At 41.0% G+C, this 15,598-nt stretch overlaps 1 protein-coding gene across 1 annotated transcript; it reads right to left on the bottom strand.

The window, feature by feature from the left end:
* Window positions 1-12,130: 12,130 nt before the first annotated feature.
* On the bottom strand, window positions 12,131-12,870 carry LOC122492285 (keratin-associated protein 7-1). The gene has a single exon (XM_043595998.1). It carries the CDS (start codon window positions 12,788-12,790, stop codon window positions 12,527-12,529), a length of 264 nt encoding a protein of 87 aa, XP_043451933.1. The 5' UTR covers window positions 12,791-12,870; the 3' UTR covers window positions 12,131-12,526.
* Window positions 12,871-15,598: the final 2,728 nt, after the last annotated feature.

Below are 15,598 nucleotides of genomic sequence, written 5' to 3'. Positions count from 1 at the left end.
GATTCTTTCTCTCTCTCTCTCTCAAAATAAATAGATAAACTTAAAAAAAAAAAAGAACTGTTAGAGAGGTAGATTGAACACATGTGGGTTAACACTCATCTATCAGGATTGTTACCCAATACCCCCACCAGGGATTCTGATACAAGACATCCATGAAAGACACTGTAAGAAGGAATACCGAAGGGCAGGGCTTCCCAATCTTTTTCCCACATGGCACATTACACATCTTTAGGATATAGTAGAATAACCAAGTGGGACTCGCTGAGAGACAATAGCCATGCCCTGAGCTCTGCCACTCCAGATCCGGCCCAAATCGTCCAGAGGCTTAGACGAGCAGTGCTTCTGGCACACCGGTCATTCAGTGCTGAGATCCTCCAGTTAGGAAGCTCTGTAGAGCACTTGGGACAATTAGAGACAATAAAAGAGCCAGTAGAGACAGCATCTAATTATTGTTATAAGAAGCTTATAAAGAGAACTGTCATGCTTCTATAATGTAAAGTTATCCCGGGGAAGATGCTCGCTCAGACCCTTGATTTCAATCCTCCTAACTATTGCTTTTCAGTTACTACTGTCTGACAGTCAAACACTGTGACCCTCAAAGCATGACTTCCCTTCAGTTAATTTACTAACTTGCATACAAAATTTAATTATTGTCATCTAGGGCCTCATACTCAGAAGCTGTATCTGGTTTTCAATATTAAAATAAGATCTACACCCATGCTGTGAGATGATACTATCTGAACAATCAGAATCAATACCGAGGAGTCACCCTTGGCACCCCCTCATTTGCAAATCCAATCTATGACAACGTGCTGTCAATTTTACCTTCTAGAAGTCTCTTGAATCTATTAATTTCTCTCCATCTCCACTTCACTACCTCTGTTCATTTCTTATTATTTCCTAACGCTACAAACTACCACAAACTTGGTAGCTTAAACAACATAAATTTATTATCTTAAAACTCTCGTGGTCAGAAGTCTGAAATCAAGGTGTAGTCATGGCTGGCTTCCTCTGCAGGTTCTGAGGGGAGAATCTGTTTTCTAGCTTTTTTTAGCTTTAGAGGTCACTTGCATTCTTTGGCCGTGGCCCCTTCCCTGCCTTCCTCCGATCTCTTGCTTTTACTACACTACAGACTGTGACCCTCCCGTTTCCCTCTTCTAAGGATCACACTGAGCCTGCCTGGATAATCTAGGATAAACTCCCCAGATTAAGATCCTTAACTTACCCATTTCTGCCTCACTACCAGGTAAGGTAGTGGAAAAGTAAGGTAAGGTGACATATTCACAGGTTGCAGGGATTCAGAGCAAACAATTTGGGGGACCCATTTTTCAGCCTGTCACATTACCCAAAGCAAGCTATTTATTTATGTACCTACACTGCTGTAGTGCCTTCAGAGCTAGTCAAGTGACAGCTTCCTCCTTACAATCTGCTTCCAATAACCAAAGTGTATACAAAAGGCAGATCTGGTTATGATACACACACACACACACACACACACACACACACACACACACACATCAAAATGTTTCAATAGCTTCCCACTGCTTTCAGGATAATTTTTTAAAATTTATCTTTAAACTGTCCTAAAAGCCCCAAATCAATGCTTAACCTTCACTGTCAATGTACCTTCTGAAAGGTACCATTCTCCTTCTCACTCTAGAACCTTAGCACTTGCTGCCTATTCTGATGGAATTCTTTTCCCTCCCCTCCCAGAAACCTCTAGACACCAGCTCAACCACTTCCTTTGGAAGGCCTTTCTGCACTCCCTTCCCCTGACTGAGCTACATCCACCGACAGCATCATGGAAGACCACCATCTGCCCCGTATCTGCAGTACTTTTCATAGTTGTCTTTAACTCTTACCTAAGTGACGGATATCTGGTTCACTACCCTGCTCAATCATGGGCAGAAATGATGCCTTTAATCAGCCTTGATCCCTCTCTAGCTCATTACTGGGCATGGTGTAAGTTTTCAATAATATCAACTGAATGAATGGATGCATTAATTAATTAATATTTTAAATGTAATTTGGCCATTCACTTGCTGTGAGAATTCAGGCTCATCACTTTTCTGGGCCCCAAGCCATTTGACTACAAAATGAGATGAGCTGACTTCCTGGGACTCAACACCTCAACCATGGTATGATCCTCACATCAAAATCACAGATGAGCCAAGAGTACAATGCAACCCTCTCTCCTTGGAATTTGGTCAATTAAGCACACGGCTGTATGAACACTTTTGCTCACTGCAGTACACACCCCTGCTAAGACAAAGTAATGGGCTCCCACCTGCCATCACTTTAAAAAACAAAATGCAGTGATGGAATCACAGAAGAGAATTGTGGAAGTTTCTGCAAAACATTCCACCACAATAGTTTCCGAAGTTTGGTCTCTGCAAGAATCACCCTGGATACTTGTTTTAAATGCACATTTCTAAGCTCCATTCCTTTAGATTCATATTCACTGGGTCTGAGGTAGTGCCAAGGAATCTGCATTTTTAATAAGCAGTCCCAGGGATTCCAGTAAAGGCAGTGCTTCGGTCACACCTTGAGAAATCTGTAGTGTTCAATGGGAAGCTCTCTGAAAGGTGTCCTCTTTAACAAAACACAAATCTCAAAATGAGATGAGTGTGAAATGGTGAAGGATAAAAAGGAGACACCTTCTTAGCCAGGCTTGATAAACCAGAGTTAATATGACTTATGATCATGGGTAACTTTGCTTCCCAGGAGACATTCAGCGATGTCTGGAGACATTTTTGTTTGTCACGACTGGGGTGATGCTGCTTCGCATCTAATGGGTAGGGGCCAAGGTTGCTGCCAAGCAGACTACAACGTACAGGGCAGCACCACCCCCTGAACTCTCACAACAAAGAACTATCCAGCCCAAAATGTCAATACAGCCAAAGTCAAGAAACACGGTCCTCAAGTCAAGATCACATGCAGTCAAATATGGTTGCCAGACAATACACCCCAAAGTGTCACAGGACAAGCCCAGAACTTGCTGACCAAGTCTTGGGGCTAACTTGAGACACAATTTCAACACCTTGCTATCTCAGCACTTGTGGGGCTAAGCCACGTTTGTGAGGTCACTTGGTTAATTATCAGGGCAAGCACCTAATTACCGAAGCTTGCTATTTGATGCAGAACCCATGATGTGTCCTTAAGAAGTAAGGTGACACCACAGTGATGCCTGGATGCATAATCAGCTCACTGACTCTTGTCAGAAGCACCTCACAGGTGCTTAACGACCAACATGAAAAGTCATCCCCAGGAAGGTATGTTTTTGCTGTCAGCTTTTAGTCCCTGGTGGCAGAGGAAGGTCATTTTTGACATCTACTTTCTATTCATAGTAATGCAAAACCAGGAACTGAGGTCCACTTTTTGGACACAAAGGGAGGGTTCGAGCCAGAAACTGGAAATGTGTACAAATTAAAAGCAGAGCACCAACCTGTAAACTGAGTTAGTCCAAAGGAAAAAGGTTAAGAAATTATGGTCTGTTGTGCTACCTCAGCACTAAACAGACTCACTGATGACTATAAGCATGACACTTCAGCATCTTTACCCACTGGTTGCCCTTTGGAAGGCTTAAGGTTATGTCCTTCTGCCTTAAAAATGTTTTGTACTAACTGCCTAACAACACACGATGGCAAGCTTTGTTTACCTGAAGCATCGTTTCCTCAGTCTTTGCTGACCAAAAACTAAACATAAAAATAAATATGAATTTCAAAAGCAGGACCTATGTCCCCAAAGATTTCTTTATCTTAAAATTTAAGGCTGCTCATTAGGAAAGTCTTGAAAATTCTGAAGTTGCAATCGACTGCATTGGACAGAGACGTTTCAACGTGGAGGCAATGAGGCACATTTGTAAAGAGATCACCTAAGAGGGGAGAGTGACTGGAAGGGGAAGAGAAAAGAACAGGACACCCTAACTGCTAACACTGTTGTCAAAGATAATGTCAGGAGTTTCACAGGCAAGTCACTGCAAAGGAACTGGTGTCTGAGAAATAACAGAGTATGTTTAGAGACAATGATTCTCAGCACATTTAGGATGTCTTATAGAATATCCGAAGAGATCTCTGCCTGGCAGTCCTCAGAAGCAAGAAATATTTCCATTTATCTGATAGAAAGTTCTCCTGCTTCAATTTTAAGTGCTTTTCCTCTCTCCGCAGTGGAAATGAAAAACGTAAACTAGTTATTCCATAAATAGCAGTAAAAGTAGAACAAAAACATAGGAAAAATAGTATTTTTAAAAACTTTACTTTTTTGCTGAAAATCTTCATACCATTCCGTCAATACTTGCAAAATCAAGAGTGAGATGCACGTCCCTCTCTACTTCCTTAGGGATAAGAATCTACCGGACGGGGCCAGGGCTCAAACTTTACGTGCACACAAATCACCTGCGATCTTGTCAGTGAAGGGCCCAAGATTCCGCCTTTTGAACGGTGATGACAATGCTGCTTGTCCTCTGACCGTATTTTAAGGAGCAAAGGATTAGCTTTTTCCCTAGGGTTTTAAATAATTATAATAATCCCATAAATATTTATCAAGTGTGTGCGATGCAGCACATTGAATTAGGCACAGTGCATATCCGTAAGGAACTCGCAGTCTAGTGAGGGAATCGCTGGGGGCAAGAAAGAGAAACGGCAGCCCTCACCTCATTAATGATGAACCAGAGCATTCCATACTGGTCCATACACCAGCTCCGGGACATCAAGTCAGGCAAGGTCAGTCTGTGACAATGACGGAGCAGGTAAAAACAAGACTACTCTGTAATCACGTCCAAGAACAGATGAAAACAGCAACACTATTCCAACACAAAACTGACGAGGCATCGTCTTCAGTGACCACTGTCTCTTTACCAGTAAAAGCTTCAGGCTTTGTCCAGTAAAACTGGATGTAAAAACTGTTCAAGTGAAAACTGTTAAAAACTGTTAAAACATCCAATCAGAGAATAAGGCCTGCTTCACGACAGTACCTGTGGGAGACAGAATAATGGTCCCCAAAGAAGCTGCCATCCTCATTCTGGAAGCTGTGAGTATGTTATGTTATGTGGCAAAGAGGAGTGGAGGTTGCTAACTCACTGGCTTAAGGCAGGGAGATACCCTGGATCCTCTGGGGCGGGTTGGGGGTGGGGGGGGCAATGTAATCAAAAGTGAAGGAGGAAGACAGGAGGGTCAGAGTCAGAATCAGGGAGAGAGACTGGAAGATGTTTTGCTGCTGTTTGTGAAGATGGAGGAAGGGGACACAAACCAAGGGATTGGGGGCAAGCCTTTAGAACTGGAAAGGGCAAGGAAATCTGATGGATGCCGTCCTACCAACACCTCCACTGGAACCAGGTAAAACCCACTGTGAATTTCTGACCTCCAAAACTGTAAGAGCGTAAATATGTGCTGTTTTCAGCCACTAACTTTGTGGCAATTTGTTGCAGATCATATCCAATCCAGAAGAGACTGCTGCCTGCTTTGGTCCTTTCCAAAATCACCTCATGCCAGCCCAGATCTTAGAAGAAACCCTCCCTAAAACCCTTTTATCGAGGAATCTTGCAGTTCTCCTGTTGCAGGATTTCTGCTTTTGCAGCAAGCTAATAACCCAGCTTTGACTGCAGGTGTGTCCCTGATGGTCTCCTTGGTGGTGGGCTCTGGCAGTGGGAACGGTGTGATATTAAAGTAAATAGAGGTGGGGCTTTTAAACTGGAACTAGGGAAGCTCCTGGGGTGGAGGATGTTTTGAAGGATCTGTAGGAGTTCACCAGATGAAGAAGGGGGTAGAAAGGAGCAAAGAAATATGGCAGGTCTGATTACTGGAGAAAGGAAAGGATGGTAGGGACAAATAGGAAATGGGGCTAGAGGAATTGGTAGTTGATCTTTATCCTGAAAACTGTAAATAACCAAAAAATTACCTGAGTTTGTGAAAGAAAGAAAGAAAGAAAGAAAGAAAGAAAGAAAGAAAGAAAGAAAGAGGAAGGAAGGAAGGAAGGAAGGAAGGAAGGAAGGAAGGAAGGAAGGAAGAAAGGAAAGAAGGAAGGAAGGAAGGAAGGAAGGAAGGAAGGAAGGAAGGAAGGAGGAAAAAAAGCACGCCATATGATTATATTCACATTTTGAGAGATGATTATGTCTGCTGTATGGAAAAGCAGTTGGGACCTGGCTGGTAGACTGGATAGGCAGCTGATGTAGTAATCCAGGCATGAAATGACAAGGATGTGAATCAGGCAGAAATATTAGGAATAAAGATCTGACAGCATTTCTTAGGGAAAGTGAGGAGGCAAAATCTAAGGACTCGGTAGCAAGGTAGAGAATGGAGCCTAATATTCACTAAAAGTCGTTTGGCAAGCTTGTAAAATAACGGAGGATCTTGATAATCCCAGAGTCAAATCAACACATGGTTGACATTCTGTCTCTCTTATCAGTGGTAGAAAGATGGGCTTGGAAGGAATCTAGAAACCCCAGCTTGATAGTTCATTTGAGTCTCCACTTTCTTACTTGGGGAGTATTTGCCTACAGAAAAATTACACAATTCTTACCAATTTCCTCAGGATACCTAACCTCCCAAGATAATTGTCAGAATTAAATAGAATTCAGTGTTGGTGAGGATGTGGAGAAAAGGGAACCTACTGTTGGTGGGAATGTAAAATGGCACAGCTATTTTGGGAAATAGTATGGAGGTTCCTCAAAAATCTTGAAAACTAGAATTACCATATGATCTAGCAATCCCACTTCTGGATATATATCCAAAGAAAATGAACACACTAATTTGGAAAGATATCTGTGCCCCCGTGTTGACTGCAGCATGTTTTACAATAACCAAGACATGAAAGTAACCTAAGTGTTCATTGATGGATAAATGGATAAAGAAAATGTGATGTATATAAATATGATATATAATGGAATTTTATTCATATAAAAACAGGAAATCTTGTCACTTGCAACAACATAGATGGAACATTATCCTGAGTGAACTAAGTCAGATAGAGAAAGACAAATAACATAAGATGTCACTTCTATGTGGAATCTTAACAACAGAAAAAAAAAAAACTAAACTCATAGATACAGAAAAATTGGTGGTTGCTGGAAGCAGGGTTGGGCAATATGGGTGAAGGTAATAAAATGGTACAAATTTCCAGTTACAAATAAGTTCTGGGGATATAATGTACAGCATAGTAACTATAGTTAATAAGGTATTATATTTTTGAAGGTTGCCAAAAGTAAATCTTAAGAGGGAATAGATGTTAACTAGATATTGTGGGGATTTTTTTTGCAATGTATACAAATCTTGAATCATGTTGTACAACTGAAACTGATGTAATGTTGTCAATTATATCCCAATAGAAAAAGAGTTAAGTAAGATTCTCTAGAAGTTGTTTGTAAACTGTAAATCACTATGTACATATAAGACCTAATTATCAATGGCATAGGAAGTGATATTAAACAGGATATTTCTGGGACAGAGTTTTATAACTTTAAAAGTGCCATATAGGGACACTCGGGCGGCTCGCTCAGTTAAGCATCTGACTCTTGATTTCAACTCAGGTCATGATCTCCGCTTCAGTCTCTGTGCTAACAACATGGAACCTGCTTCATATTCTCTGTCTGCCCCTCCCCTGCTCGCTCTCTCTCTCTCTCTCTCTCTCTCAAAATAAATAAATAAACTTCTTAAAAAGATAATAACTTTAAAAAAGTAAATAAAAGTGCTGTATAACTTGTTTTAAGAATGGAGGGATGAATTTGGAGTCAGATGCTCCTTGGCTATATCTTGACATTTTTTTCTTTACAAATGGATGATATCACTCAACCAAACTATTTAACTTTTTAACATCTGTTTTCTCCTCAGTAGCATGGTAGTAATGAAGCCTACCTCAAAAATAACTGTTATGCATATAAATAGTGAAATTATCTATTTTTGTGCCTGTCACATCATTACTGCAGGAGAAAAGGAGACAAATTGTTGTACTTCATCCCTTCTTGTGCTTTTCAAGATATTTACATTTTTAAACTTCAAGATAGCTCACAAACCAAACAGACTTTGCCCCTGCTGCTCCCCAGAATATCAACTGAGGAGGGATTAACTAAATTTCCGGACAACGGGAAAGAGAAGAAGAGAAAACAGAAAGCAGGAGGAAGCGGGGCACCTGGACGGCTCATCTGGTTGTGTGTCCAATTTTGGCTCAGGTCACGATGTTGCAGTTTGTGAGTTCAGGTTCCACGTCGGGCTTGCTGCTGTCAGCACAGAGCCCACTCCAGATCTTCTGTTCCCCTCTCTCTGTCCCTCCCATGCTCCCACTTGTGCTCTCTCTCAAAAATAAGCTATAAAAACATTTTAACAACTTTAAAAAAATTAAAAGCTAAGGGGCGCCTGGGTAGCTGAGTCGGTTGAGCGTCCAACTTCAGCTCAGGTCATGATCTCACAGTCCGTGGGTTCGAGCCCCGCGTTGGGCTTTGTGCTGACAGCTCAGAGCCTGGAGTCTGCTTCGGATTCTGTGTCTCCCTCTCTCTCTGCCCCTCCCCTGCTCATGCTCTGTCTATCTCTGTCTCTTAAAAATGAATAAACATTTTTTTTTTAAAAATTAAAAGCAAAAATAAAAATAAAAATAAAAATAAAAATAAAAATAAAAATAAAAATAAAAGAAGGAGGAAGCTACAGCAGAGACCATGAAAGGGGACTACAAGCAAAATGCAAGCCAATCTTCCCTTCAAATCCCCAGAGAGAATCAAGGCCAACAACACTTAGAAACATGTACGCATTGGGGCTGAAACAGAGGTAGGGTGGTTAAATGAAAATCTAGTTGAAGAACAGGAGGGTAGGAGGGCAACTGACCTTTACAGTCTGACATCTGGAGACACACCCCGCCCCAGCCTAAAGGTCAGCCAGCCCCTCTTTCACCCTAAGGTGAATCAGTTGTGAACTTTTCCCCCATACACAGCGCTCCAGTGCAGCTTCGTCCCTGTGTCATTATTAAATCTGAAAGGACAATTGGCAGGTCACGGCACTGATTATTCTAGCACATGATGAGGCATAGATGAGCATATATGGCAATAATAGCGTAGCAATGAGCATGCTTCACACCCATATCCTAGCTTCTAAATAGTCATCTTCACTCAAGAAGTCTGGAGTCTTGGAGAAATGACTGATTCCTTGACTGGAGAAGAGAAGTTCAAGATGAGCCTGGAACATTCTGCTGAGCCAGAAAGTAAAGAACTGATCAAATAGTGATGAGGGCCATTTCTAAAGAACTTAGGAGCCTGTGTGCAGATTTCCTCACTGTCCAAATCTGGGGCAATCTGAGCATCAAAATTAATAGTAACATTCACAGATTATAACATTGAGTAAAATAAAAATCCACATGCCCATGCTGCTATAAACATTGATACAGATACATAAGCGCACAAAATATAAATGGGGAAAAGAAAGTTCTTTCTTAGGGTAGAATGCCAACGAATAAATAGAAGAAGGATTTATAAAATTAGAAAGTTGCAAATGCATCCTAAAATTAGTGGGTAAAAGCTTGATAAGGAATAGGATGTTTACGTAGTATCTGGGTATCAACACACTAATGACTGATGACAGAACTTCATAGTCAAGGGGAAACAGCAACTGCATAGTGAGGAAGCGTGAAGGACACTACTTTTACCAAGTGATCAAAATCCATACCAACCAAATTTGCATAGGACAACGTCATGTGACTCCTGATTCAACACACCAAGAAGAACACAGCCTGGGGCGTGCCTGGGTGGCTCAGTTGTTTGAGCCACTGACTGGCTCAGGTCATGATCTCACAGTTTGGTTCGTGAGTTCCAGCTCCACGTCAGGCTCTGTGCTGACAGCTCGGAGCCTGGCACCTGCTTCAGATTCTGCGTCTCCCTCTCTCTTTCTGCCCCTCCCCTGCTCACGCTCTGTCTCTCTCTGTCTCTTGAAAATAAAGAAACGTTTAAAAAAATTTTTTTTAAATGAACACAGCCACTTCTATGGCATCTGTACCACAGATATTCAACATGAACCTAATCATGAGGAACGTCAGATAATCCCAAATCAAGGAATATTCTAGAAAATAATCAACCTGCAACCTTGAAATTAGTTGAGGTCAAGAAAGACTGAGAAAGGCTGAGGAACCGATCCAGACTAAAAGACTAAAGAGACACACACAATCCTGGCTCAGATCCTGGACAAGGGGAAAAATAACTATGAGGGACAAATTGGGACAATTAACAAAGTTTGAATATGAACTGTGGATTCAATAACAGTTTTAATATTAAATATTCTAATGTTCATAATCATTCTGTCCTTGTTCTAAGGACAAATGAGCATGATACCTAAAAGTTATTCTGAAATGGATTTGCCACTCTGTAAATATTATATTATGAAATATAAATAATATTATACATACACACAGTAATGTATATGTATTATATATAGTGATAAAGTAAATGGGGCAAAGTGTAAACATTTAATAAACCCAGACATGCAGAACTGATTTTCCCTGTCCTGACAACTTTTCTATGAATCCAGAATTGTGTCAAAATAAAAAAAAAAAATCTAATTGGTGAAACAAAATGATTATGGTTTTAGAACAATTATGGCTTTAGGTAAATGTTAGCCATGATGACAGAATCTAGACTCTACTGGTTGATAGATATCCCAGATCACCTGTTTGGTACTTGATGCTTCCAGAATCTTCCCACAAATGGGTCAGCCTGCCTATGTATTGGAGCTTTGCAAGTGAAAGCCCACTTCGTCTTCGGATAGCCCTGCTCTTTGTCCCTTTTGCACACTGACATCTGTCTTGATATGCAACTCTTACTAGCCTCTCTCATGGTCATGTCTATAGACCCAAACTTCCCTTCTATGAAAGCTTACAACACTGTTTATGTTATGTTTCTATGGATGAGAAAAAAAATAACTCCAAAGGACATTAATAGAACAATCAAAAAAATTGTACGTACAGTATGCACTGTAATTTAGATGGTAATATTATATCGATATTAAATTTCCTCATTTTAATAATTACACAGTCCTTGATCTTAGGTTAAGTGCCATATATACACATGGATGTTATCATAGGCTGTTTTCTATTTTAAGTCCTTGGAAGGAAATAAGTAAAGAATATCTATCTTTGGATAATCATTTATGGCACATTAATTGGTATAAAATAGGAGACTCTCAAGTGCCTTTTAAATATGGAATAAAATAGGGGCATCTGGATGGCTCAGTTAAGCATCTGATTCTTGTCTTCAGTTCCGGTCATGATCTCATGGTTTGTGGGATCGAGCCCCGCATCAGGCTCCATGTTGACAGCACGGAGCCTGCTTGGGATTCTCTCTCTCCTTCTCTGACACTCCTCGCATTCTCTCTCTCTCAAAATAAATAATTAACTGTGAAAAAAATATTGAGTAAAGTATATTGAAGTCTACAGGACAAGGATTATGTTTTATTTATCTGTATGTTTCCAAATCTTACAACAATCTTTGGTGTTGTGTCTACTTGGTGAGTGTCTGCTGAGTGAGTATCTCTTGAAAACAGGCAGCTTCTCAAGCTGGTCTCTATCTTAGTTGTTTGTTACAGCCCCCAAATTCTTAACACAGTGGCCAGAGCCCAGTAATATTACACGCACACATGAATGAACTTTATATTGGATTATATTATCTATTTTTTAATATTTACATACATATATATAATATTTTATTTATATATTTATTTTAAAATTTATATATTTATTTCATATTTATTTTATATCTTTATTTTAAAAACTGAAACCATGGGGCTCCTGGGTGGCTCAATCGGTTAAGCATCCAGCTTCAGCTCAGGTCATGATCTCACGGTTCCTGGGTTCGAGCCCCACTGTAGGCTCTGGGCCGACAGCTCAGAGCCTACAGCCGGCTTCGGATTCTGTGTCTCCCTCTCTCTGTCCCTCCCTTGCTCGTGCTCTGTCTGTCTCTCTATCTCAAAAATAAATAAACATTTAAAAAAATTAAAAATTGGAATCTCAACATAAAGGGGAAAAAAATGATTGGGTATCACCCTCTCCTGGAATGCAGTCTTAAGTCCAAATAAGATTTGGTTAAAGTCAACCATCATAAGTAGAAACTGGCTAATGAATTCAAAAGCATAAAAGCAGAGTAAAATAAATAACTGGAACACAAATATTTGTGCTGAATGAAATAGATTTATTGAGAGACAGACAGCAAAACCCCTTCCTACCCACACCCTATTGTAATACATTGATGTTGATGTAGAATTTAACAGTACATGAGCAAAGTAACTAAAAGAGACAAACGACTTGCTTCACTGCTGAAAGTCAGGTATGTCAGAGAAACACATCTTGCTTTCTTTGGCTGTAAGGTGAGGATCAGTTCAGCATCTGATGTCTGGTTGCCTTGTTCAGCATCGTCAAAGACCAGGGCCTCAGTAAGAAAGCAGCAAGGTGGAAGAGATATCTCCCAAGCACATCTGGAGGCAAGAAGACAGCCGTTGCTCTTCAGGTTGTTTCGCACACAGAGAAGCGACAGAGAGTTCTACAGTTGTCTGGAGCCATTGGTCCATCAGTACGTGCTGTAGCCGAAGCCAGAGTTAGAGCCCCATGGCCTGCAGCAGCTGCCACCGTAGCAACAGCCCCTGTTGTACATGTTGCTACCGCCAAAGCTATAGCCCAGGGAGCTGTAGCCATTGCACCCATAACCATAGTTCAGGGGAGAGCCCAGGGGCACGACGCAGTTCAGGGGGGTGGCTCTGAAGGTCCTGTGGAAGTTGGTTCCATAGCAAGGATAGCCTGGGAAGTAGCTTCCACAGCAGAAGAAACGAGTCATGGTGGCAGGAGTTGAGGAGAAATAGGGTGGATTGTGAGGAGCAAGTTGCCCAAGTGTGAATGCAGGTCTCCTCTTGCAGAGGGCTTTTTATACCTCCAGCTGGTGGGCATGACACAGTTGTCTAAACATCTTCCCATTAATTTGCATAAATAATTCTCTTACTTGGCAATAAAATGCCCATAAAGGAACCCACAGACTCACTGCCCACGTTTTTGTTGGCTTTTCTATTTGCAAAGGAATGTGTTGTAGCTTCAAAGCCAGGGCCGTCCTTGACACACAACTGAATTCTTTTCATCAGTGTCCCGCAGTTTAACCACCGTTTTGATTGCATCATGTGAGACTCTTTAAATCCTCTGATTATAAACTCCTCCCAAGACACAGCTGGACCAAAAAACCTTTGGCAACAATGTAAGCTGTTCTACGGAGTCTTGAAATTCTCTCCATATGCCATTCAAAAATATCAGTATAACAACTGCTCGATAAGTACGAAATTCCTCTTGGAGCGAAGAAAATTATTTGCAACTACAGGTGGCAGTTGCACAAACACTGTGAATGGACTCAGCACCACTGAATTGTTCACTTTAAGATGGTTCATTTTATGTTATGTGAATTTCACCTCAACAATTTTGTTTTCTTTTTCTTTCTTTTTTTTCTCTTCTTTGGGGTTTTTGTTTTTTAGTTTTCAATTTTTAAAACATTGCTACACATATCCATCAAAAGAAGTCTTTTTACCGAGGCTGCGGGGACACCAGACAATAAGATGGCTGTGGCTAATCTACAGGTAATTTTCATGTATTTCATTTATGAGCATCTTCCTTGTTAATGAACATCTTTTTTCATGCAGAACATACAATTTTTGTTGTAAATCATCTTGAACACTGCTCCATTGGGGCTGAGTGGAACGATGCTCAATTTCAAAGTCACGTTGTACCACGCTTGCTTCTCACCGACTCCTAGTAAAACAAGTTTGGATGCTGTGATCCATTACGAAATACCAGTTATATTAAGGAGCACTTATTTCTGCTTACATCTTGCCCCGTCTGACCATTTCTCATGACGAAGGTAAACCAGAAAGAATTTGAGCTCAGCAAAGTTAAGTCTACATCAATTCAAATATTTAGGAAATAATCTTGGTAGATAGGTGAATAAGGGTCTGGATTCTCTGAAGGTAGAAAATGTCGATATCAACTCCTCTTGCTTATTGTCTCCTTAGTGGACAATCATAAAGCCCAACAGGCAAAACTAATTATTTCAGTCAGACATCTCTCTCTTTATTAAGATTTCACCTCTCTCAGTTTCTTTGATAGAAGAATTGTTTACGTGCAATGACATGTAGAGCTAGAGTATAATGCAAAGTGAAATAAGTCAGTTAGAGGAAGACAAATACCATATGATCTCACTCATAGGTGGAATTTAAGAGACAAAACAAGGGGCACCTGGGTGGCGCAGTCGGTTAAGCGTCCGACTTCAGCCAGGTCACGATCTCGCAGTCCGTGAGTTCGAGCCCCGCGTCAGGCTCTGGGCTGATGGCTCAGAGCCTGGAGCCTGTTTCTGATTCTGTGTCTCCCTCTCTCTCTGCCCCTCCCCCGTTCATGCTCTGTCTCTGTCTGTCCCAAAAATAAATAAAAACGTTGAAAAAAAAAAGATTTTTAAGAGACAAAACAAGTAAGCAAAGGGCGGGAGCAATGGGGGGAGGAGAAAGAGAGAGAGAGAGAGGGAAGCAAACCAAAAATCCAGCACTTTTAACTATAGAGAACAAACTGATGGTTACCAGAGGGGAGGTGGGTGGGGGGATGGGTGAAATAGGTGATGGGGATTAAGGTGATGTATGGAAATGCTGAATCACTGTATTGCACACCTGAAACTAACACTACATTGTATGTTAACTAACCTAGAATTTATATTAAATTTTTTTTTAAAAAGAGGAGAAACTTTTTACAGATCCTTTTACGCAAGTAAATATGGCTTCTTTTATTCTACATATTGATTACATGTTGTGAGAGTTTAGAGTTGGAGAGACTCCGAAGATAAGGTCTCTTTTCACATTCAGTTTTTAACAAAAGAAATGAATTAAAATGATAAGACGCTGTGTCTTCAAGGGTCCAAATTATATCAACTCTACATCAGCTCATCCAGAAAACTTGAAATATGTCTGTGAGGTGACTGCCCTCATTTAAATGCGACAGTCCGGTGCCTACTTGAAAAGTGTTAACTGCGGTTTAGTAGGACACTGGAACCTGTAATTTGGATCTGCTGCCACCTGGTGGCAGTGGTATTTCAGTTACTGGGTCTGAACTGCGGGACTGGACTTGCCGGCCGGGGAGCGATGCTCAAATAACAAGCAGACCGGACAACGTCCTAAAGAATTTGTTTGCAATTTGGATTTCCAGAGCCCTCCTCTCCTACTACCGCCATGAGATTCTGGAAATCAGTATTTTTAATGAGAATCTCTCAGGTGATTCTCATGAATAAATCATCCTGATAAATTCCGGGCCAGCCTTTCATGAGATTTCAAGGAATTTGTCTTTGCTTGGGCTGTGTGAAATTGCCCCAGGCTGCTTATCTCTCTTGGACAGGCGTGTGCGGCGTCAGTCACAGGTGGCCTATTTCCTTTTACTCTGGGTGACAGAGATAATTAAAGAAAAAAAAAAAAACCCTTAGTTTTTCTTTTCCATTCCCCTGTGTTCTGTTGCTTTTCTCAGGACATACCTGAATAGAAAGGGAAGTAACAGCAGGGAATCCAGGCATCTCCCCAGAGGTAAAACCCACCAGAGCGGAGCCGTGAATTCCTTCCCCGCCCCCACCCCC

Source organism: Prionailurus bengalensis, chromosome C2, assembly GCF_016509475.1.
Source record: "Prionailurus bengalensis isolate Pbe53 chromosome C2, Fcat_Pben_1.1_paternal_pri, whole genome shotgun sequence".
Lineage (NCBI taxonomy): Eukaryota > Metazoa > Chordata > Mammalia > Carnivora > Felidae > Prionailurus > Prionailurus bengalensis.
This window is presented reverse-complemented; position numbering and strand designations above follow the sequence as displayed.

Coding starts and splice junctions, on each gene's coding strand:
- LOC122492285 (XM_043595998.1), bottom strand. CDS start 12,790: ATGACTCGTTTCTTCTGCTGTGGAAGCTACTTCCCAGGCTATCCTTGC.